Source organism: Dipodomys ordii, unplaced genomic scaffold, assembly GCF_000151885.1.
Source record: "Dipodomys ordii isolate 6190 unplaced genomic scaffold, Dord_2.0 Scaffold64, whole genome shotgun sequence".
In the NCBI taxonomy this organism is placed as follows: Eukaryota; Metazoa; Chordata; class Mammalia; order Rodentia; family Heteromyidae; genus Dipodomys; species Dipodomys ordii.
This window is the reverse complement of record NW_012267280.1, coordinates 3,976,361-3,998,589: the sequence shown is the minus strand read 5'-3', so window position 1 is coordinate 3,998,589 and position 22,229 is coordinate 3,976,361. Positions and strand designations below refer to the sequence as shown.

Below are 22,229 nucleotides of genomic sequence, written 5' to 3'. Positions count from 1 at the left end.
AAGTGGCGCTGTGGCTCAAGTGGTAGAGCGCTAGCCTTGAGCTGAAGAGCTGAGGGACAGCGCCCAGGCCCAGAGTTCAGGCCCCACGACTGGACCCAAAACAACAACAACAACAACAACAAAAAACCCAGAAGTGGTGCTGTGGCTCAAGTGGTAGAGTGCTAGCCTTGAGCAAAAAGAAGCTCAGGAGCAGGGCGCTGGTGGCTCACGCCTATAATCCGAGCTACTCAGGAGGCTGAGATCTGAGGCTCCCAGTTCAAAGCCAGCCTGGGCAGGAAAGTCTATGAGGCTCTGATCTCCAATTAACCACTAGAAAACTGGAAGTGGCTGTGGCTCAAGTAGTAGAGTCCCTGCCTCGAGCTGAAGAGCTCAGGGACAGCGCCCAGGTCCTGAGTTCAAACCCCATGACTTGTGCACACATAGAAAGTATTGACCTAAAACTCAGATCATATGGTATCACCTAATGCAAAGTGAGCAGTTTAACTCTGACTGTGGTATGACCTCTCTGCCTGTATCTAGCTACAGAACATTCTATGAGTAGCTACCTGTCCCTTCCCCAGTCCCTGGCTCCACGTCCTGTTCTGGATGTTTCCTATGGATGGAGCTCCATTCTGCGGGCCCTGTCTGTGTCCTGCTGAGCCCATCTGTGTCCTCAGGGTCCTCCACTCATCTACCCGAGGACCCCTGGGCGGCGTCTACCTCCAGCTGAAGTGGGATCGTGCATTCTGTCATCTCACCTACTTCTGTACGCCTGCATTTGGGATCAGACATGACTCACTGCAGCTGCTATAACAAAAAAAAAAAAAAACTACAGCGCTGGCTTTGGCTCCCCACCCCCTCTCCCTTGACCAAATCCTGGAGCCACCAGAGCGGTAAGTCAGATGACACTTCCTTCTCCCAGCTTCCAGGGGCCAAGCGTCCTCCGGCTTTGAGGCCTAAATGTCAACCTCAGGCCACACATCTCTCCAGCTGCCAGACCCACCAGGAAAGAGCCCCAACTCCTAGCTGGTCTTCCTGCTCCATGGCCCCAGGCTAGCAAGATCTGCTGTCTCCACCTCCTCCCTTTCTCCCTTTCCCTCTCCCTCTCTCTCCCTCCTTTCCTTCTCACTAAAAGCGCACTGGCCAAATGGACCTATTTTGTTCTCCACACCAGCCCTGCCCCTGGTAGGCCTTGGCACTGGCTTAGCCTAGAGTTCTTCCCAGCCCTCCCTTCCCCTAGTCTCAGCCTCTCTGATTCCTGTAGTTTGCAGGAAGCCTAGGCAGGGCCTCACACCAGCCTCTGTCACCGTTCTGTGATGGCTCATCCCTCCAGGCAGCTCTGGAGTCCCTCATCTGCTTCACCTTCCACCTATGTGAGCAGGGGTTAGGGGTTATCACTGCGTCAGTGAGGCTTCTGCGAGGCCCTGGGGCCTCTGGGATGACTCAGCCCTGCGGCTCCCCAGGCCAGGTGGGCAGGGTCCCTGAGGGAGCCACCAAGCAGCCTGCACTTCAATGGAAATACCCACACTCTCCAAGAGACCGGAGCGAGTGGGCAAAGCCACCAAGATTGGAACAGCCACCAAGATTGGAGGGACGCTGGGTGGGCTGTGGGAAGAGGGTCAGGGGGAAGGATGCAGCCTCACAGTCCCTCACTACTGCTGGCCTGTCTCGTCCTCACTTTACCCACCTAGGGTGAAGAGGCAGAATCTGGAGGCAGAGGAGGTGCCCGGCTCTGATGGAGTCACCTTCAAGATGGACGCTGGTGGCTCACACCTGTCATCCTAGCTACTCAGGAGGCTGAGATCAGAGGATCACAGTTTCAAAGCCAGCCCAAGCAGGAGAGTCCATGAGGCTCTTACCTCTGGTTAGCCACTAAAAAGCCAGGAGTGAGGTGTGGTTCAAGTGGCAGGGGGCCAGCTCTTTTGTGGGAAAAGCCAAGCAAGAGCACAAGGCCCTGAGTTCAAGTTTGAGTAGCAGCGTGTGTGTGTGCGCACACATGCACACACACACACACACACACACACACACACACACACACACGGGCGCCTGACTGCGACTTCAAGAGCTCTGGGAAATTCAAGTTTGAAGGGTTTTTGATTTTCCCATTCTGAAAATTCCCAGGAGAAGGAGGAAGAAAAGGCCACATGGCTGATGGCTTGTGTCAGCTTCTTGGTATTTGATAGGACAGTACATTTTACAACCATTATTGAGCACTTTCTGTATGCAAAGCATGTGCCAGGTGCTGAAGACATGGTGTTCAAGACAGACTAGAAAGCCAGGAGCTGGTGGCTGTATCCTAGCTACTCAGGAGGCTGAGATCTAAGGATCGTGGTTCAAAGCCAGCCCAGGCAGAAAAGTCCATGAGATATGAATATCTCCAATGAACCACCAGAAAACTGGAAATAGAGCTGTGGCTCAAAGTGGTGCAGCACTAGCCTTGAGCAATGCCCAGGCACGGAGTTCAAGCCCCATGACTGACCCAAAAAAAAAAAAAAAAGACAGACTAGACTTCCGGTTCAGGAAGTCGCAGGTCAGCAGCAGAAATGAAATCAAGGTACCGGGAAGGTATGGAAGAGGGGGAAGGGCCTAGTGGTCCTCAAAGAACAGCAGGGGCCCAGAGGTTCTGTATGTGTGTGCTGTGCAACCTCAGGGCCTTTCTAGCCTTCTCTGGGCTCTTGCTTGAATATGTATCAGCCTCCAGGTGCACCTGCCTGGACAGGGGCTTCCCCGAGAGGCTGGGGCCATGCAGCACTCTCGGCCCTTTCTCGTTTCCCGTCAGCTCTGCAGGCAGTAGGGCCTCCTCAGCTCACAGGAAATTGGGGAAGTGATTCCGGGCAGGGCCAAAACATCTGTCCGCCTGGCCACCCCCCCCCACTCTAAACACACACAGCACCCCACCCACGATAGATATTAATAGAGCTCTTGAAATGACCACACAGAGCGACACGCAGCCAAAGCTTCCAGATGCATTCTTCTGGATTTCCAGATCATGAGTTTTTTTTTTTTTTTTTTTTGGTAGGGGGAGCGTGTAAGTTTGCTGACCTCCCTCAAACTCTTTTCTCTCTGTCCGGGTTGGCTTTTATTTATTAATTTATATTACAATATTTTATTTACTTACTAGGGCACTGTCCCTGAGCTTTTGTGCTCAAGGCTGGCACACTACCACTTGAGCCATAGCTCCATTTTTGGCTTTTTCTTTAGTGGTTAATTGGAGATAAGAGTCTCCTGGATTTTCCTGCGTGGGCTGGATCAAACTTGGATCCTCAGATCTCAGCCTCCTGAGTGGCCAGGATTACAAGCATGAGCCACTCACTGTCTTATTCATTCATTTTGTTTGCTTGTTGATTTCTGTGCCAGTCCTGGGGGCTTGAACTCAGAACCTGCACGCTGTCCCTGGGTTTCTTTTGTTCAAGGCTGGTGATCTACCATTTGAGCCACAAAACCACCTTTGGTTTTTTGGTGAGATAAGAGTCTCATAGAGGTTCCTGCCCAGATTGGTTTCAGGCCATGATCCTCAGATCTCAAGCCTCCTGAGTAGTTAGGATTCCAGATGTGAGCCACCAGCTCTGGGCACTGGGCCCTCGCTCTGGTCAGCTTTTCTGTCTCTGATCTGGGGCTGCCGCAGAACCTTGGTGTCGGGGACTGGGAAGGTGGCTTAGTGGTGGGGTGCTTGTCTCACATGCATGAAGCCCTGGCTTTGATTCCTCAGTACCACATAGACAGAAAAAGCTGGAAGTGGCGCTGTGTGCCCCAGAACTGTCATTACAAAAAAAAAAAAGAACCTTAGTGTCTTCATCTGCGACCCGAGTAGGGAATGCACCCTAAGCCCCTAGGGGGGGGAAATAAGGGAAGGCAGATGGTTTTTTCAAAGGTGGTATAAATAGGTGACACGATGACTTAGCTGCTGGCTCACCTCACAGTTGGGGGAACCAAGGCCCCATGGTGGGGCGGCGCTGGCACCTGAGGAAGCCCCAGCGTCTGGCAGTGGCTGCTGGAAGTGTACAGGGAGGGAGGTGGGTGGCCCCAGGGTGGCAGAAATGACATGGCAAGCCTGTAACTGGCCTGAGCAGTTGCAGGACCTGCCGGAAGGAAGGGGGTTTTACTACAAGGTCACTTTACAGGGACAGAAAAAGAGCCCGCGAGAGTCTCTCAACCCCTATGGTGAGCTCGAGAGCTCCCATGGGCCAAGGCAGGGCGACAGTGGCTCACGCCTGTAATCCCAGCTAGGTACGAGGCTGAGGCCTAAGCATCACAGTTCGAAGTCAGCCCGGGCTGAGAAGTCCATGTGACTCTTATCTATAATTAACCAGCCAAGAGTTAGACTAGAGGCATGCCCCAAGTGGTCGAGCACCAGCCTTGAGTGAAAAAGCCAAGTGCGACTGTGAGGTCCTGAGTTCAATTTCCAAGTCTGGTGTACACACATCCCGTCCCCCCACCCCCGCCCCGCGCCGATCTGCAGCTGGAGAGTGGGTCAGAGCTTCATCCCCAGCATCCTACCCTACCCCCGGCAAAACAATATCTGTCCTTAGGAAGAGGCAGCCCAGTTCCCCAAACACAGGCCCAGACAGCCCTGGAAAGCTGTTCCAGAATGTCCACCCGGGGTCTTGTGGCCACAGCCTCACCTGCACAGCCATGCCAAACAGCAAGCAGGCAGGTCAAGAGGCCAGCGGCCCTGGCAGCCCCATGCACAGGCCCACGGGAGCCCAAGCCCAAAGTCACCTGCAGGAAAGGAAGGGCCCCCGCTCCTATCTGAGAATCCCTCAGCACCCCCGCCCCTAAGAGCAGTCAGACCCACCCTAGGCTTGGGCGGGGCAAGCCTCCCACCCCTGACACTGGTGACCTCGCATTGTGAGAGCCCCCACCACCCAGGAGCAAACGATTCACAGGGAAACTGAGAAAGCTATGTCTGCCATACTGGGTGCACAGCAGTCACAACCAGAAGCCAGAGTGAGAGGTTGATGAGTAAGTAGTTCATAAGCCAGCCTCCAAACCTTAGCTCTGTTGTTTTACAGATGGAGAAACTGAGGCCAGAGGGAAGTGGTTGGCTGGTGGTTGTTCCCGGCTGGGGCAGAGCGGTACTGTGCACCCTGCTTGGCTGGGTTCCACTCCACACAGACTGTACACCCGCCTTCCCCCTCCCCCTCCCACCCCCCCACGACCTTGGGCCTGGCTTCCGTTCCAAGAACCAGCTTCTGTCTATGGATCTTCATGAGGACCAGGCTGCGTGCCAGCTGGAGCAGGGACTGGCAGGGCCAGGAGAGGCCGCCACACCCACCCACTAGGGCCGCCCGCCCGCTGCCCCAGGGTGGATGCCAATGAAGTAGGAATTATGGGGGTGAGGTGGGGGGCAGACATTTAAGGTGTGGTGGAAAGGAAGGTATAAAAGGAAGCAAGACACAGCCCACGTGAAGTCCTCGAGCCCCCAGTGACAATGGAGGTCTTGGGCATGCGTGTCCCTGTATCCCCCTGTCCCTCTTCTCTGTCCTCCTGGTCACCCACCCATCTACCTATCCCTTGGCCACTCTCCCGCTGTCCCCCTGTATACTGGCCTCTCAGTTTCCAACAGGGGGTTCTAGGCCCAGCAGTCATAAGGCTTGAACTCAGGGCCTGGGTGCTGTCCCTGAACTCTTTTGCTCAAGGCTAGCACTCTACCACTTTGAGCCATAGCACCACTTTAGGTTTTTTGTTTTTTTTGGGGGGGAGTTCGGCCTTTGCTGCCTGGGCTGGCTTGGATTCTCGATCCTCAGACCTCAGCCTCCTGAGTAGCTAAGATTACAGCCCCAGACGATTTTCACATGTCTGTTACCCAGCATGGGTCAGCGCCGAGTGACAGGCCTGCCTCTGCTGACCAGACCACGGGGGTCTGGTCCCAAAGGCACAGGTTCCAAGTTTGGGTGAGGAATGAAAGCTTGCAGGCTGGCCCTGGAGCTGACCCTACACATTCACTTGTTCCCCCACCGCCGCCCCCCACTCTGGTCCAACCCTGACCACAGGGCAAGGCCATGTCCCAGCACTGGGGGCCTTCAATGGCCAGATTAGTTACCGTTTAACCCCCTGTGACCCCCCCCATTGTCCTCAGCCATGCACAGCTGGGCAAGCAAAGAGGAGGCGGATCACCGCCGCCCCGCGCGCGTGCCCACATCGCCAGGCTGCACCCCAGCTGCTCCCGGCCCGGCAAGGGGTGAACAGGGCTGTTGGATTGGGGTCACTAGGCAGCATCACAGGGCTGAGGACAATGACCTTAGGGGTCAAAGCACTGGCTACAAGAGAGCTGCCAGAAATGAGTAGCCTCTACCTGGGTAGGGACCAGAGTAATCGCGGGAGGTGGCGGAGGGGAGGCGGGTGGGGTGGGAAACTGAGGCTGGAACGGGCTGGTCTGTCTGAACGAGGCAGGGGTTCGGTCCCTGTGTCGGCCACAGGTCGACATCAGCACCTCTGTTGTATACCCACATGGGTGGCAGGCAGCTGACCTGTGCCCAGGGCTGGCTGGAGCGGGAAGGAAGGTAATGGTTAACAGCCCCCCGCCTGCTCTGCACGGCCGGACAGGGCACAGCATGCACGTCTTACACGCACACTCTCCCTCCACACGCCTGTGCAGCAGTCACCCGGGGCACACCCAAAGAGGGTGGCCCCATCGGAACCAAACTGTCCCCCGTGGTAACCCTGCCATACCCACAGACACGCTAGATGCTGGAACACACATGGCCACAGAGCAACACAGTCATGTCGGCCGAGCGCCCAGGACTCACACTTATAATCCTAGCTACTCAGGAGGCTGACATCTGAAGACAGTGGTTCAAAACCAGCTGGGGCAGGAAAGTCTGTGAGACTCATATCTCCAATGACCACACACACACACACACACACACGCTGGAAGTGGCTCTGTGGCTCAAGTGGTAGAGTGCCAGCCTTGAGTAAAAAAGCTCAGAGACAGTGCCCAGGCGCTGAGTTCAAGCCCCAGGACTGGCGCACACATTGGCCACACGCACATACACAAAACACAGACAGCAGCCAGGGATACACAGGCAGAGGCCTGAAGTGACACATCGACACACAGCCACCTCCAAAGAAGTCCCTGTGGCCCCAGCCCACACATGGCCACATAGAGGCCCACGGATAGGACACACCAGTGACTGAGACAGGGAAAAGGCCAGGAGACGCCCACCGGGAGGGCCCAGGATGGCTGACACAAGCCATCACTTGCCACCAGCCACCGTCAGGCCCAAAGCGCCTCTCACCCTGCGTGCCCTGCGTCAGGGCCACTGCGCCTCTGGGCACCGCTCCCTGGGCTGTGGCGTGTGTTATTAGAAAGCATAGGGCGGAGTTGGCACTTGGCAGAAGCTGGGCTAGGGAGCCGAGCCATGGCGGCGGTGACCCAGGCGGCTGGATGGTGACGCAGGGACCAGATAAGGCCCTTCCGGCTGAGTCAGCGTGGTTCCCAGGGCTGGCACGGGTTAGGGCACCTTGCCAGGCTTGGTGGGCAGGCCCCTTTTCCCTGGCCCACCACAGCCCGCTGGCCCCGTGCCAGGAGCCACAGCGGCTTTGATGAGGCTGGTGCTGCCTGCCAAGGGGCTGCCCACACCTCCCCTCTCCTGCCCTCTCCTCCCCTGCCCTGCCCGGCCCTCCCCTCCCCTCCCCGGCAGAGGCGGGCCAGGTTCCAGAGCCCCAGGAAGACGCCCTCCTGGGCCGGCCGCCAGGGCTGGCTCCCAGCCCACGGGACACACACACTCTGTCTCGCACGCCAGACAACGTGGCCTTTGGAGCCCGGAGCCTGACCTCCAGTTCTTTGCCCAGGAGGTACTCTGTGCTGAGCACCACGGTCCTGTCTTTCCCTGAGCCCATCCACCCAGCAGCAGTGTCTTCCACATCCGTTCCTGGGACTAGAACTCTAAAATACCCCACCCCCCCCCAACATCTCCCATCCCCTTGGGAAGGCCCACATCCAAGCTCAAGTCTACTTTTCCCAAATGTTCTACTTCAGACACATTGTTCCAGCAAGCCCTTCTCTAACAGGAGAACTTTTTTTGTTGTTGTTGTTTTGTTGGTTATGGGGCCTGAACTCTGGGCCTGGCCGCTGTCCCTCAGCTCTTCAGCTCAAGGCGAGCGCTCTACCACTTGAGCCACAGCACCACTTTCAGCCTTTTCTGTTTATGTGGTGCTGAGGAATTGAACCCAGGGTCTCATGCATGCAAGGCAAGCACTCTACCACTAAGCCACCTTCCCAGCCCCAACAGGAGAACTCTTATGTGTTTTATAAAGCCCCAGCTCCAACTCCCCTTCCCCTGGACAGCTTGATCCTTAATCCTCTTGATCGAACCCAGACCAGACTCCTCAGAGATGTGTCCAAGTCACATGCTATGTAGTTCTCACCTGTGATCCTAGCTACTGAGAAAACTGAGATGTGAGGATGGCAGTTTGAAGGTAGCCTGAGCAGGAATTCTGTGAGACTCTTCTAGCTTCACATTAGCCAGCAAAAAAGGTCCAAAGTGGAGCTGTGGCTCAGGTGGTAGAAGTGAAAAAGCTAAGGGACAGACTCTGAATTCAAGCCCTAAGACTAGCACAAAAAAAGGAAAAAGTCAGGCAGCGATGGCTCACGTCATCCTACCTACTCGGGAGGCTGAAATCTGAGGATCACGGTTCAAAGCAGCCCAGGCAGGCAAGTTTATGAGATTCTTATCGCCAATGAATCACCAAAAAACTGGAAGTAGCACTGTGGCTCAACGTTTTAGAACACTAACCTTGAGTGAAAAACCTCAGGGATGGCACTTAGGCCCTGAGTTCAAACCCCACAACTAATTAAAGAGAGAGAGAGAGGGAGAGGGAGAAAGAGGGGGGTGGGAGGAGTCCAGATCTGGTTCTGGCTCTACCCAGACTAAACAGGATGTAAAACCAACCATCTTCTCCTGGGCCCCTACCTGATACTGCCCCAAGCAACATGAGCCCTAAGATGTTCCTTGTGGTATTATTTACAATTGATCGGGTAGACAGATGTGCGGGTGTCCAGAACACCCTGACTGCAGCAGACAGGGGCAGAGGTGATAATAAGAAAAACAGCTCGTCACCCTCCGTGTTTGGAACCTGCCAAAGGTCACACCTTAAGACACCCAGCAAGTGTGTTTCCGGGTGTGAACAGGGAGGGACAGGAGAGGGCCGGACAGGGCAGGGCAGGGCCGGGCTGGGCCCTGCTAGGCTGCCAAGCCTTCTTGGAAAGCTTCCATCTCCCTTGCTACCAGCATGCTGTCTGGTGTCTGTCCCTTCAGATCTGAAAAATGTATCATTCAAAGCTGGGCGTGGTGGCCACAGGAAGGATCTTAGAACTTGGGAAACTGAGGCAGGAGGATGGTGAGTTCTGAGCCAGCCTGAGCTACACAGGAAGACCCTCAGAAACAAAACACTTAAACAACAACTAGCAAATGTGAGTGTGTATTTTCTATTTTTTTTTTTTTTGTCTGAGACCAGGATTTGAACTTGGTACCTGATGCTTTGGTACCTCATTGGCTAGAGCTCTACCAACGGAGCCACGGGGCCTCCAACCCTGTATTATTTAAAAACAAAAAACTTTAAAGGTCACACTGGATCTCTGAACTGCTTGCAGGCTAATGTATGCCAGGCAGAAAGGAACAAGGCTATAGAGGCCCAGGGAAGAGGGCACGAGGCCAGGACCCAGCCGTATCTGACACCTGGAAGGCATCCAGCACTAGGTCTCTTGAGTTATTTTTACTCAAGGCTGGCACTCTACCACTTGAACCACAGCTTCACTTCCAGCTTTTTTTGTCGGTTATAGGACTCGAACTCAAGGCCTGGGCGCTGTCCTTGAGCCTCTTTATGCTAAAGGTTAGCACTCTACCACTTGAGCCACAGTACCACTTCTGATTTTTGAGTGGGTAATTGGAGATAAGAGTCTTACAGAGGGGCTGGGAAGGTGGCTCAGTGGTAGAGCCCTTGCCTTGCATGCCTGAGGCCCTGGGTTCGATTCCTCAGCACCACATAAGAAAAAAGAAAAAAAGCGGGAAGTGGCGCTGTGGCTCAAGTGGTAGAGCGCTAGCCTTGAGCTGAAGAGGAGGGACAGCGCCCAGGCCCAGAGTTCAGGCCCCATGACTGGACCCACCCTCCCCCCCAAGAAAAGAGTCTTACAGAGACTTTTCTGCCCAGTCTGGCTTCGAACTTTGATCCTTAGATCTCAGCCTCCTGAGAAGCTAGGATTATAGGCATGAGCCACCAACACCTGGCTACACTTCAGCTTTGTGCTGGTTAATTAGAGATAAAAGTCTCATATAGACTTTTCCTGCCCATGGTGGCTTCAAACACAATCATCAGATCCCAGCTTCCTGAATATCTAGAATTACAAGCATGAGCTACTGGTGCCTGATTTTTGCTGGTTATTTTTGAGATAGGGTCTTATGAGCTTCTCTGCCTGTGCTGGTCTCGAACTGCAATCCTTCCATTCAAGCAACCAGGATTATAGGGATAAGCCCTCCAGCAAAGTGCCACAGCTTCACTGCCAGTTATTTTGGCAGTGCTGGGGTTTGAACTTGAGGCCTTGTACTTGGCTTGGCAGGTGCTTATCCCTTGAGCCCAGCCTCCTGCCCTTCGTTTCTGCATTCCTGAACTCAGCCAAACCATGCATGGCAGGCACGCTTCACCCTGGAAGGTAGAGAGAATCTCAAACCACACTGAGATGCCATGTCACGTGGCTGGATCTGTCACCCCCAAGGAAGCAGAGGCCCTACAACGCAGAGGAGAGCAGAGACAATGCGGTGCAAAGCCATCCACAGGCCCCCAATAGGTAAATATGGAATGAATATCACACCCAGCCATCCCACCCCAGACCACAGCTAAGAGAAAAGTACTCAGCCACACAAAAAACGCCTTCAGCTTTACAAAACCAGAGAACGGGCACTAGTCAGTGGATATGCGCAGCGTGGTCTAACCACATTGGAATATCACACTGCCACGAACAGGACGGGCTGGGGGTGGGGGGCAGGAGGGGGCCACGGAGAGATGATTCATGGGAATAGGAATATCTTTTGGGGTGTTAGAACTGGAAAACTGACCAAAGTCCTTGGCTGTACACACCTGTGAATGTACAACAAACTACTGGATTAAAACCAGATATGGTGGTGCACAACTTAATCTCAGAACTTACTAGTTTCAGGTCAGCCTGGGTCTGTTATCTCAACAACAACAACAACAACAAAAGCCACACTCTGGTGGCTCATGTCTGTCATCCTAACTACTCAGGAGGTTGAGAGCTGAGGATCATGGTTCAAAGCCAGCCTGGGCAGGAAAGTTCGTGAGATTCTTACCTCCAATAAACTACCAGAAAACAGAAGTGGTGCTGTGGCTCAGGTGGTAGGGCACTAGCCTTAAGCTGAAAAGCTGAGGGACAACACCCAGGCCCAGATGACAGACAAAAGAAAAGCTAAAAGTGGAGGTGTGGCTCAAGTGGCACCAACCTTAAGCAAAAAAAGCTCAAGGACAGTGCCCAGTCCCTGAGTTCAAGTCCAGGACCAAGAAAGAGAGAAAGAAAGAGACAGAGAGAGAGAAAGAAGGAAGGAAGGAAGGACAACTGTAATCCTAGCTACTCAGGAGGCTGAAATCTGAGGATCTTGGTTTGAAGCCAGCCCAAACAGGAAAAGTCCATGAATTTTTTTTTTTTGGGGGGGGTCTGGTCCTGGGGCCTGAACTCTGGGCCTGGGCGCTGTCCCTCAGCTCTTCAGCTCAAGGCTAGCGCTCTACCACTGGAGCCACAGAGCCACTTCCAGCTTTTTTCTTTTTGCTTATGTGGTGCTGAGGAATCAAACCCAGGGCCTCAGGCATGCAAGGCAAGCACTCTACCACTGAGCCACCTTCCCAGCCCCAAGTCCATGAAATTCTTTTTTTTTTTTTGGGTCCAGTAGTGGGCCTGAACTCTGGGCCTGGGCGCTGTCCCTCAGCTCTTCAGCTCAAGGCTAGTGCTCTACCACTTGAGCTACAGCGCCACTTCTGGCTTTTTTCTAATGTGGTGCTGAGGAATCGAACCCAGGGCTTCAGGCATGCAAGGCAGGCGCTCTACCACTGAGCCAACTTCCCAGCCCGTCCATGAAATTCTTATCCCCAATTAACTACCAAAAAACCAGAAGTGGGGGCTGGGAATGTGGCTTAATGGTAGAGTGCTTGCCTAACATTCATGAAGCCCTGGGTTCAATTCCTCAGTATCACATAAACAGAAAAATCCAGAAGTGACACTGTGGCTTAAGTGGTAGAGTGCTAGCCTTGAACAACAACAAAAAGATACCCATGCCAAATTCAAGCCCTGGGACTGACATAAAACAAACAAACAGAAGTGGAGCTGTGGCTCAAGTGGTAGAGCACCAAACTTAAGCCAAAAAGCTCAGGGACAGCACCTAGTCCTTGAGTTCAGGGATAAGCCTCCCCCCCCAAAAAAAAAAAGAGAATAGTATACTTTCTATAGGTGAATTGTGTTTGTACATAGGTCTCACATCTCAATCTGCTTTAGCCATTTATGATTCCATGTGATTTGCGCTGTTGAGACTAAAAAGCATCTTAAGATTTGGGATGGAGAGTTAAGAACAGCAGGCTGGCCACTGGGAGCCGGGCGTGGCTGTGTGGGTGACAGGAAGCCGCCAGGATGTACGTGTGATGCCAAGAGTCAGAGATGGTAATCATGGCCCGTGACGCATTCCATGCCGGTCTGGTCTGCAGCTCGGCCAAGCAGAGTAGCTCCTCTGGGGCACCCTGGGGCACACAGCAGCCAGCTGCTCCCCAGCCCGGCGGGCCCCCAGCCCCCCACCCACAGCGAGAATCACAGCTGCCTAGGACGGCAGGCGGAACTCTGCACGGCTCTGCCAAGACTGGGAAGGAAGACGTGGAGACAGTGCCAAGTGGCTGCAGGCCGGCCAGGGCTGCCACGTGCCAGGAAAGCCGTGGGGCGGGATCCAGAATCCACAGAGCCCTCGCCAGGGCTCTAACATCTGCTGGGCTGGCGGAGCTGCCAGGCTACTGTTGACATGGGATGCACAGGTGCCCGAGCCGGCTGGGCAGAAGGCGGCCAGCTGACAGACTGGGCACAGATGGGTGAAGGATGAGGCCCCGTACTGCAGGGTCAGCCTTCGCCTGCCCACAATAGCCCCAAACCCAATCATCATCTGATCCATCTCCCATGACACCCTTCTGGGCTGTGGTAGGAATCTGACTCTACATACTGTTCTACCCCAGGACCCTGCCACGGGCTGTGTCCTCTGCCAGGTATATTTTCCTGTACACCTGGCTCCTAATAAGGGGTCAGCCTAAATGTCCTCTCGAGGGAGTCTCCCCAATGTTTCCTGCTAACATGGCCATATACCTTCTTGTTCCCCCGTGGACTTGTATGAGCACTGGGGGACCTGGCTCATATAGTAGGTTCTCAGTAAGCACGGGAGATAGGTGTTGAGGTTTCCTGCCTGGACTGGGGCTCTCCTTCTCAACTTTTTGCTACAGAAACTCCTACAGGACTCCTGTCTCTGGAGCAACTTTGAACCCCAAACTAAGTGTCCCCCACGCAAGCCAGACAATGACTCTCCCAGGAAGCTTATTTGGGGTCAGAGCTCCTGACCTTCATCCCCTGTGTCTCTGTACACAGGGTCTTGGATGGACCTTGGACCCCAAAGACTGGCTAGCTCTAGTCCTGCTCTTGATTGAGCTATGACCCTGCAAGGTGAAGCCGTCTGTCTGGCTCAGACCCCTCAGCCAGGGCCAGAGCAGATGGCAAATGCCAGAAACTGATAAACATGATTCGAATAATAAACATAATTCATAATAAATATAATTCATCCACCGGTGCTCATTTGTATCTTTTTGGTTATTGTTGTTGATACAAGTTTGAACTCAAGGCCTCATGCTTGCTCAGCTGGTGCTCCACCACTTGAGACACGCCTCCAGCTTGTTTGTTTTTTCTGCCTGTCTTGGGGCTTGAACTCAGGGTCTGGGCTCTGTCCCTGAGCCTCTTGGTGCTCAAGGCTAGCGCTCTACCACTTGAGCCACAGTCCACTTCTGGCTTTTTCTGAGTAGTTTACTGGAGATCGTCTCATGGACTTTCCTGCTTGGGCTGGCTTTGAACCTTGATCCTCAGATCTCAGCCTCCTGAGTAGCTAGCATTACAGATGTGAGGCGTGAACCACCAGCACCCAGCCTTGCTGGCCTTTTTGCTGGTTAATTGTAGCCCTCACTGGCTTGGAACTTCAGTCCTCCAAATCTCAGCCTCCTGAGTGTTTAGAATGGCACAAGCTACCAGCGCCTGGCTCATTTCTATCATCTGAAATCTAGAGATTCCTCCCCAGATGCTGAAGCCCGCTTCTTCTCATCTGCCAGATTCAGACCCAAATAGCACAGACCACTGAACACCCCAGCCCTGGGAGGTGCGTGCACAAGACTACCTGAATACCCAGAGACATTTCATGCAAGCAGAGCCGTTGGGGATGGTCACTGCTACACCCAGGAGCACAGTCCTCTGTGGGTAAGTCAGCTGGCCTTCTGCTCACCTTCACCTCCAAAAGCCAGAGCTAGAGCAGAAAGCAAGGACATCACACAGCCCAGGTGGTGCCACCATAGCTTCCAAGGGTGGCCGTGGACAGCAGGCTAGAGATAGCCTCCAACCAACCTACCTTCCTGTACCAACATGATGTCCCTGCCCTGCCCCTTCAACACTGCCCTAGGGTAACACCTAACCAAGCCACAAACCCTAAGCCAAAACCTCTCTTGTCCTACATACACCTAACACGCAACCCTTAACAAGTCTAACCCTAACCAACCTCTCACCCATAACCTTAACCAACAACTATCCAAAACCTAACCATACACCCTAGCCCACAGTTAAATCTAACCCTAACCTGCTTCCTAGATGTAGCCCGAACCCTAATATAACCCTTTCACCTAGTGCCCACCCAAACTAGCCCTAAAACTAACCCAACCTAAATCAGATCTCATACTCTCCCTCAGCTCCACCCCGCCTCTGGTCCTGTGGCTTGAATTCTGGGCCTGGGTACTGTTCCTGAGCTCCTTTTTGCTCAAAGTAATGCTCTACCACTTGAGCCACAACTCTACTTCCAGCTTTTTCTGTGACTAATTGGAGGTAAGAGTCTCATGGACTTTCCTACCCCGGCTGGCTTCAAATTGCAATCCTCAGATCTCAGCCTCCAGAGTAGCTAGGATTACAGGCATGAGGCAGAGCCTAGCTCTTCCTTAGGTTTTGTTTTGGTTGGTTGTGGTGTGGGGCTTGAACACAGGGCATGGGCACAGTCCTAGAGCTCTTTTGCTCAAGTTTTGTGCTCTACCACTTTGAGCCACAGCTCCACTTCTGGTTTTGGAGTGGTTAATTAGATAAGAGTCTCACAGGGACTTTTGTGCCCAGGTTGCCTTTGAACAGCGATTCTCAGATCTCAGTCTCCTAAGTAGCTAGGACGACAGGCTACCAGTGAGCTACCAGTGCCTGGCTCCCTTAGCTTTTTTTGCTCAAGGTTGGCGCTCTACAACTTGAGCCACAGCTCCACTTCCAGCTTTTCAATGGTTAACTAGACATGAGAGTCTTATAGGTTTTCCTGCTTAGGCTGGCTTCAAACCATGATCCTCAGGACCCCAGTCTCCTTGAGTAGCGAGGATTATAGGGGTGAGCCACCAACTTCCATCCCTAACCCTAATGTTAAGCCTAGCAGCCGCCTTGATCCAACATTAACTCAAACCCTAATCCTTCCACCAGCCCAAAACCTAACCCCAACCCTACCTCTCCCTAATGCTAAACCCAAACCCTAACCCCACACAGGATACATACAACTTGCACCCCTTTTTTATATGAGTTTTTGGGCACCTGTAACGAAGTCTCTACAGACCATAGGGGCTGATATTCTTTTCTATCAAGCTCCTAGAGGCACAGAAAATGGCACACCACCCCCTTTTTGCCACCCAAATCAGACCCAATGTGGCAGCTGGTACCCAGGCTCAGGCTGCCCTGGGAAGGCATCTCTGCTGAGTCTCACAGCCCAAACCACCCCAGGCCGCGTCCTAGGCTGGGTTAAGTGGTGGGAACCACTGGCAGCCACCATGGAGGTCGGGGGGCAGAGCCCAGCTGGCCTCGGCCTGGAATGCAGGCCCAGCCAGTCACCCGACTACCATCTGGTTCCCATCTGCCCGGCCAGCGGCCAGTGCTCGGCCTGACTTCAAAGGCTCCCTGCCGGCCACTTCCTCTGGCCTGGCCGCCTGCGGGGAAGGGCTAGGGCGGGCCTCTGCTTCCTCAATGCCCCTCCTGGGCCCAGGAAACAATCAGGGGGGTCCTTGACACCCCCTTTACTATAGGCCAGTGCCAGCGTGGAATCACCCATCACCTCCTCTAAGCCTTATGTGCCTGGCTTTTCCTCTACGGTCGTTTGAACAGTCACCAAGCGCCCCTGAAAAGCCACAGGGGGCACCAGAGAACTTGCCGTATGGCCACGCCCTATGCACACACATATGCACAGATGCACAGATGCCTGGATATGTGTGCGTGTACACACACACACACACACACAGCTCTCAAGCTAACTGGACTCCATGTGGCTTCCTGGAGTCCACCATCAAAGTTCCAGACATGGATCCAGCCTGCTCAGACTTGCCTAGCTCTGTTGTCACCTCCTCGGCTTGCTTTGGGGTGATCACAGAGCATTCCAGGCGTTTCTCCCCCCGCCCCCACTTCCACACATACGTCTGGTGCCCTGTGTGTCCCGCCCCAGCCTTCACTGCCAGGCTCATCTCAAACACATACAATGGGTGCCAGTCTGCCTGACCTGCGACACCCGATACATTTCCACTTTGGCCACCAGATGACACGGAACGCTGCTTACCTGCTTGAACTGTTCCTCGTACGTCCAGTCCCCGTGGTCCGGCGGCTGCAGTTGGGGTACAACATGGGCAGCGCCTCCAGGAAGGGCAGTGCCAGGCCCTGGCCGCTCCGGGCCACCCAGCACCCTCGTTACACCATCTCCACGGAAGGTCTGGGCCAGCTGGGCCTTGCGGGGAAACAGGCCGGCAGAGCCCAGGCCAGCAGGGCCTGGGGGGCCCAGTCCTTCCTCGTCCTCATCCTCCTCATCCTCGTAGTCATCCTCTTCATCCTCATCCTCCTCACCCAGGTCTTCCTCAAGTTCTTCCTCCTCCCACTTTGGCTTTCTAGGGTAAATGCAGGGCACCAATCAGTCAGAAGACAGGAAGATTTATCAACCCAGGGAAGGTCTGGTGGTGCCCCAGCCTCAGTTCCTCCTCCTCTCTGAAAGTAAGGAGAGCTGGCCACCTGCTTAAACTCTAGGAACCTTGAGCATCTCCCGCTCCCACTTGGGGCACTAGATCTTGGCATTCATTCCTGGCAGGCCTCATCCTAATGCAGACTTTACCTGCCTGATCCTCAACCACTGTGGCCACACATGGCTAGGCCAGTGTGAAATTGGATCAAAGGAGCCAGGTGCCATGGGTGGCTCAGACCTGTAATCCCAGTTGTTCACGAAGCTGAGATCTGAGGATCGCAGTTCCAGGCCAGCCCAGGCAGCAAGGTCCATGAGACTCCTATCTCCAAAGAACCACCGAAAAGCCAGAAGTGGAGCTCAAGTAGTAAGAGTGCCAGCCTTGAGCAGACAAGCTCAGGGACAGTGTCCAGGCTCTGAGTTCAAGACCCAGGACACACACACACACACACACAAGCAGGCAGCACACACTCCGTATGCACTGGCTCATCAACGTCGCTCTCCCTTTCAAGCCTCAGTCCCTAGATCAGGGACACCAGGCCCCAGACCCCAACTCACAATTCTTCATCATCTGATCCCACATCCTCGAAGCGACTGTCTCCTTCTGTGTGTCCTGGCCCCTCCCTGCCTCGGCCAGGCAGGTCTGGGGAACCTGGAGCCCCCTCTTGGGTCATGTCCTCATCCTCTGAGCCTGGGGGGCCGTCCTCCAAGCCACCGGGGCTGGACGGATGCCCCAGGCCTGCAGCAGCTGCCCGCATCGCAGCCAGAGCAGCCATCTGTGTCCGCTGCATTCGGGCATTCTCGGGCTCTCTGTCCTCATCTGGGGTGGCCCGGGCTCGGGCCGGGGGTCCAGTGGAGGGAGATTGGGCTGGTGGAGGCTGCCGGGCCTCCAGCTCTTGGCGAGCTCTTTGCTGTCGCTGTAAGAGCGTTTCCATCACAGCTTGAAGCTTCATGGCCCTGCGGGCCGGGCCGCCGCCACCACCACCCCGGGCACCAGGGGCAGGCGGCAGGGGTGGCCCCTGTGGGGAGGGGGCCCGGCCACACTGCAGCGTGGGGGCCTCGGGAGAGCCGGGGCAGTGCAGGGTGGCGGGGAGTGGGGGCGGGGGCCGCCAAGCTCAGACTGAAGGCTGGTGGAGCATGCCAGTGGCAGGTGGGTGGGCAGATGCCTCCTCAGACAGGGCACCCAGGGGCAGAGTCTGGTATCTGGTTCATTCACACGTTTGCAGAAACCTTGAGGGGAAGGGAGAAAAAAGAGGGGAGTCAGACCATGCCGGAGCCCTTCCAATTCACCCATCTCAAGAAATCACACTTCAGTCTAGTGCTGGTGGCTTATGCCTGGAATCCTAGCTACTTAGGAGGCTGAGATCTGAAGATTTCAGTTCAAAGCCAGCCGAGGCAGGACAATCCACAAGACACTCATCTCCAATTAACCACTAGCCTTGAGCAAAAAAAAATTCATGCATAGTGCCCAGGCCCTGAGTTCAAGTCCCACCACTGACAAAAAATAAAAGAATAAACAAGTCAGACCTCAGGCAAGTGCTGGTAGCTCACACCGATAATCCTAGTTACTTAGGAGACTTGAGATCTAAGGAACACAGTTTGAAGCCAGCCCAGGCAGGAAAGTCCATGAGCTCTTTCCATTAACCACCAAAAAGGCAGAAGTGGCACTGTGGCTCAAGTGGTAGAACCCTAGCCTTGAGTGAAAAAGCTCAGAGACAGCACCCAGGCCCTGAGTTCTAGCAGCAGTACAGGCACGCACACACACTCACACAATACGCGTGAGCACACACACACACACACACACACAAGCACACACACACCAGACCTCGAAGGCCTCTAGAAGAATCCTGTGGTCCAGGTGTAAACCTGGTGGCCCCGGTGGAGGGCCCCCACCCCCAATCCTCCATCCACTCTCCCTCCAGCAGGTCCAAGGACCAGCATTACCCACCCCGGATTCCCAGCGGCCCCCTTCCAACCCAGCCACGAGGAAGCACGTTGCCACCATCCGAGCCGCCTGGGACACCCTGGGTTATTGCCTCACAGGCAGAGTCCGAGGGGAGCTGGCGTTCCTGCACTCTGATTGGCTACCGCTGGCTGCAGGCCCCAAGCATCTATATGGGTTCTGAGTTCTGGTTCTGAGTTCTAGGTGCTGCTCACACCTAGAAGAGTCTGGCATCGGAGAGGCCCCAGGTACCCCTTTCTCAAGAGGTCCAGAATCTGTACTTGCTGTATACAAGTGTGGGCAAACCTCCTCCTCCCTCCCCACTGGAACACCAAGCCTTAGCCTCTCAGGCCTCAGTTTCCCCACCAGTGAATGGCTCGGTAACAGTCCCTGCCTCATTGCACCCCCGTGGGGACAAAGGGGGCTCACAATGGCCCAGGCAAGAGAGCAAGGCAGGCACCCCCACCCCCAGGTGTCAGGGAAGAGAAGACACTAGGAGGACTCCCCGTGGTACAGATGAGGGAAAACGAGGTTGGAGGAGATCCCTGCCGTGAGAGCTACCCACACTGCCCCTTTTTGCAGAAAACAAGGATCCCCAGTATGCAGTTCTTGCAGGGGGGGGGGATTCCCAAGGGAGTAAATAGCCCAGAATGCAACATTCTGTCTCTGCCTGGAGTCTCCCTCAGCTCACCACAAACACTAGCTGCCCGGAATCCATGAGGGATACCCCAGAACCAGAATCGAGGTCCCCCACCTCCACCCTGGGCCCCTTCATCCCACCCATCCAGGCCAATAAACCAGCTGGGGCAGAAATCCAGCAGGACTGGTGTCATCCCAGATGCTCCCCCGGGGGACAGTGAGGGAGGAAGCAAAGCTCCATCTTTCAAAACAGAGGAGAGGGTGCAGGAGGCCACCCCAACCCTAACCTGCCGAAGGAACCCCAGGGTTCACACAAAGCTCCCAGGATTGTTGCCTTGAAGACAGGAGGGAGAAGGAGGGGCAGCTTCCAGCGGGAGGCTTTGGGCTGCCTGCCTGCTGCACTCTGGACCCTCGGGTGACCTGCCCTCCACCCAGGGGACTCTGGCAGAATAGATTCCCCCAGTTTTTTGGGGGGAAGGGGGATCCTACTGAAGCCACAGGGGCCACGACTCCCTCCCCAGACATCCTGGACCCCAGATCCGCTTGGCCTTCCAGCAGAAGGGACAGGGTGTTGTTGGGGGCCTAAGGTAGATGGTCCTAGGGGAAAGGGGACAGGCCCTAGCCCCACAGTTCCTCATGTCCCCGTTGGTACAGTGAGGGCAGGGTGGGGCGGGGCACAAAGACCTCAGGGGCCAGAACACTACAGAATGACCCATCAGACCCTTGTCCTGGCCAGGCAAGCAGGAGCAGCACCCAGACCCACCCCTGCCCCCAGGGCAGCTGGTCAACCCCCCCCCCACACACACACACACACTGACCCAAGAAGTGCTGAAGGGACATTTCTGGCCGGGTCTGGTCTGGTCAGCCACCCCTCCCCCACCTTTGACAACTTCAAGATGAGCCCCCCCCCACGGAAACGGGCCAGGCCACGCCCCCTCTGGGGGGGAGGAGAGAAGGAAGAGGCCAGAGGAAGCCACGCCTCCCCACCAGCCCCCCCCTCCTCTCGTGGGCCTGCAGGGTTTAATGACCCTTCCGGGTCGCTGGGTGGGGGAGGGGAGCAGGGCAGGCCTCCACAGAGGGGCCGCCGGGGAGGAGAGGGCAGGGAGGAACCCCAGACCCCCATCAGCACCATGAACCCTAAACTGGCGACGCCTGCCCTTTGGAGACCCCCTCCCCCCCAAGAGCCCTTTGTCCTGGGGGGGCCACCACCCCACATTTTATGACAGCTCCACCAGGAGGGCAGTCCCAGGCGGGAAGTAGGTGCTGGGTGGTCCCGAGGACCTGGCAGGGGTGGGGAGGGGGGAGACCTAGGGCCACACCCTCTGCACTCTGCCCCCCCAAGCCGGGGGGGGGAGGAGAGAGAGAGAGAGAGAGAGAGAGAGGTCACCCGCTTGGCCGGGCCTTGCAAAACATGGTTATTTAAAGAGTTGTGCAAGGCTGGGGCCGCGGGTGGTGAAAGGGGCCCCTCACTCCGCCGCGGGAAGAGGAGGGGGAAGGGCAGAAAGCTGGGGAGGGGGTTGAGAAAGTGGGGAGCCCCCCCCCTCCCAGAGGAAGTGAGAATAGCAAATCCGAAAAGGCAGCGGCAAAAGACGACAAAACCCCCAGGTCAGGATTTCAAAGGCTTCTTGGAAAGCGGTAGATTTGCATGGGGTGTGCGTGTGTGGTGGGGTGCAGGGAGTGGGGTGTGTGTGGAGAGCCCGGGTGTCCAAAAACGGAAGGTATTAGACAAGCCCGCCGCCCAGCCTGCGCGAACGTTGGCGTTGACACACGCGCGCGCCCCGCGCTTCCTGCGCCCCGGATTTTGTACCTTAGAAGGGGGGTGTGGGGGCATCCTGCTGGGACTGAGGAAGGGGAACTTATTCCTGGGGACCCCCTCCCCAGCACCTCCACTTCCCCGGGCCGGGGAAGCCTGGGGCCGGCCGGCGCACCCCGAGCTGCAGGACGCGGTCCCAAGTGCCCGCGAGCCGCTCGGGGAGGGTCCCCGGGAACTGCCCACCTCGGGCGGGGGGCAGGAGAAGAAACTCAACGGGGGTGTCGGCAGGGAAAAGAAATAGAGCTTCCCCCCCCCCCCGTCCCCAACTTCCATCCCGCGGGAGCGCAGCCCCCCGCGGGCGCGCACGCAGCGCCCATTTCCTTCCGCCGGGTCCGCGGAGGGCCGCGCCGCCAGCCGGGGGGCTCCGAGACCCGGCCGCGCACCACGGGCACCCCGAAACCCCGGCTGTGGTGGGGGGGCGCTCGTCCCGCAGAGCCCGGGGGACCCGTATCGGTGTCGCTCGCCTAACTTTGGAGGGACCCCCCCTCCGTCCCTCCCTCCCACGCCACCTCCCCAGGGCGCAGGGCGCGCAGCCCCGGGGGTTCCACGGCCTTACCGTGCGGAGCGGCTCCGGAGGGGGGGACCGGAGCCCTCGACCCCCGCCCGGCCTCCGCCG

General features: G+C 55.9%; 1 protein-coding gene across 2 annotated transcripts in view; it reads right to left on the bottom strand.

The window, feature by feature from the left end:
- Positions 1–22,224, bottom strand: part of Arid3a (AT rich interactive domain 3A (BRIGHT-like)) — a 38,972-nt gene extending 16,748 nt beyond the window's left edge. For both annotated transcript variants that reach the window (XM_013022592.1, XM_013022593.1), the window contains exons 1-3: positions 22,170–22,224; positions 17,778–18,449; positions 16,830–17,151 (exon numbers count right to left, since the gene is read on the bottom strand). In XM_013022592.1, coding sequence (XP_012878046.1) covers positions 16,830–17,151; positions 17,778–18,172 — 717 coding nt within the window. In that variant the 5' untranslated portion in view covers positions 18,173–18,449; positions 22,170–22,224. The remainder of the gene's footprint in view (positions 1–16,829; positions 17,152–17,777; positions 18,450–22,169) is intronic.
- Positions 22,225–22,229: the final 5 nt, after the last annotated feature.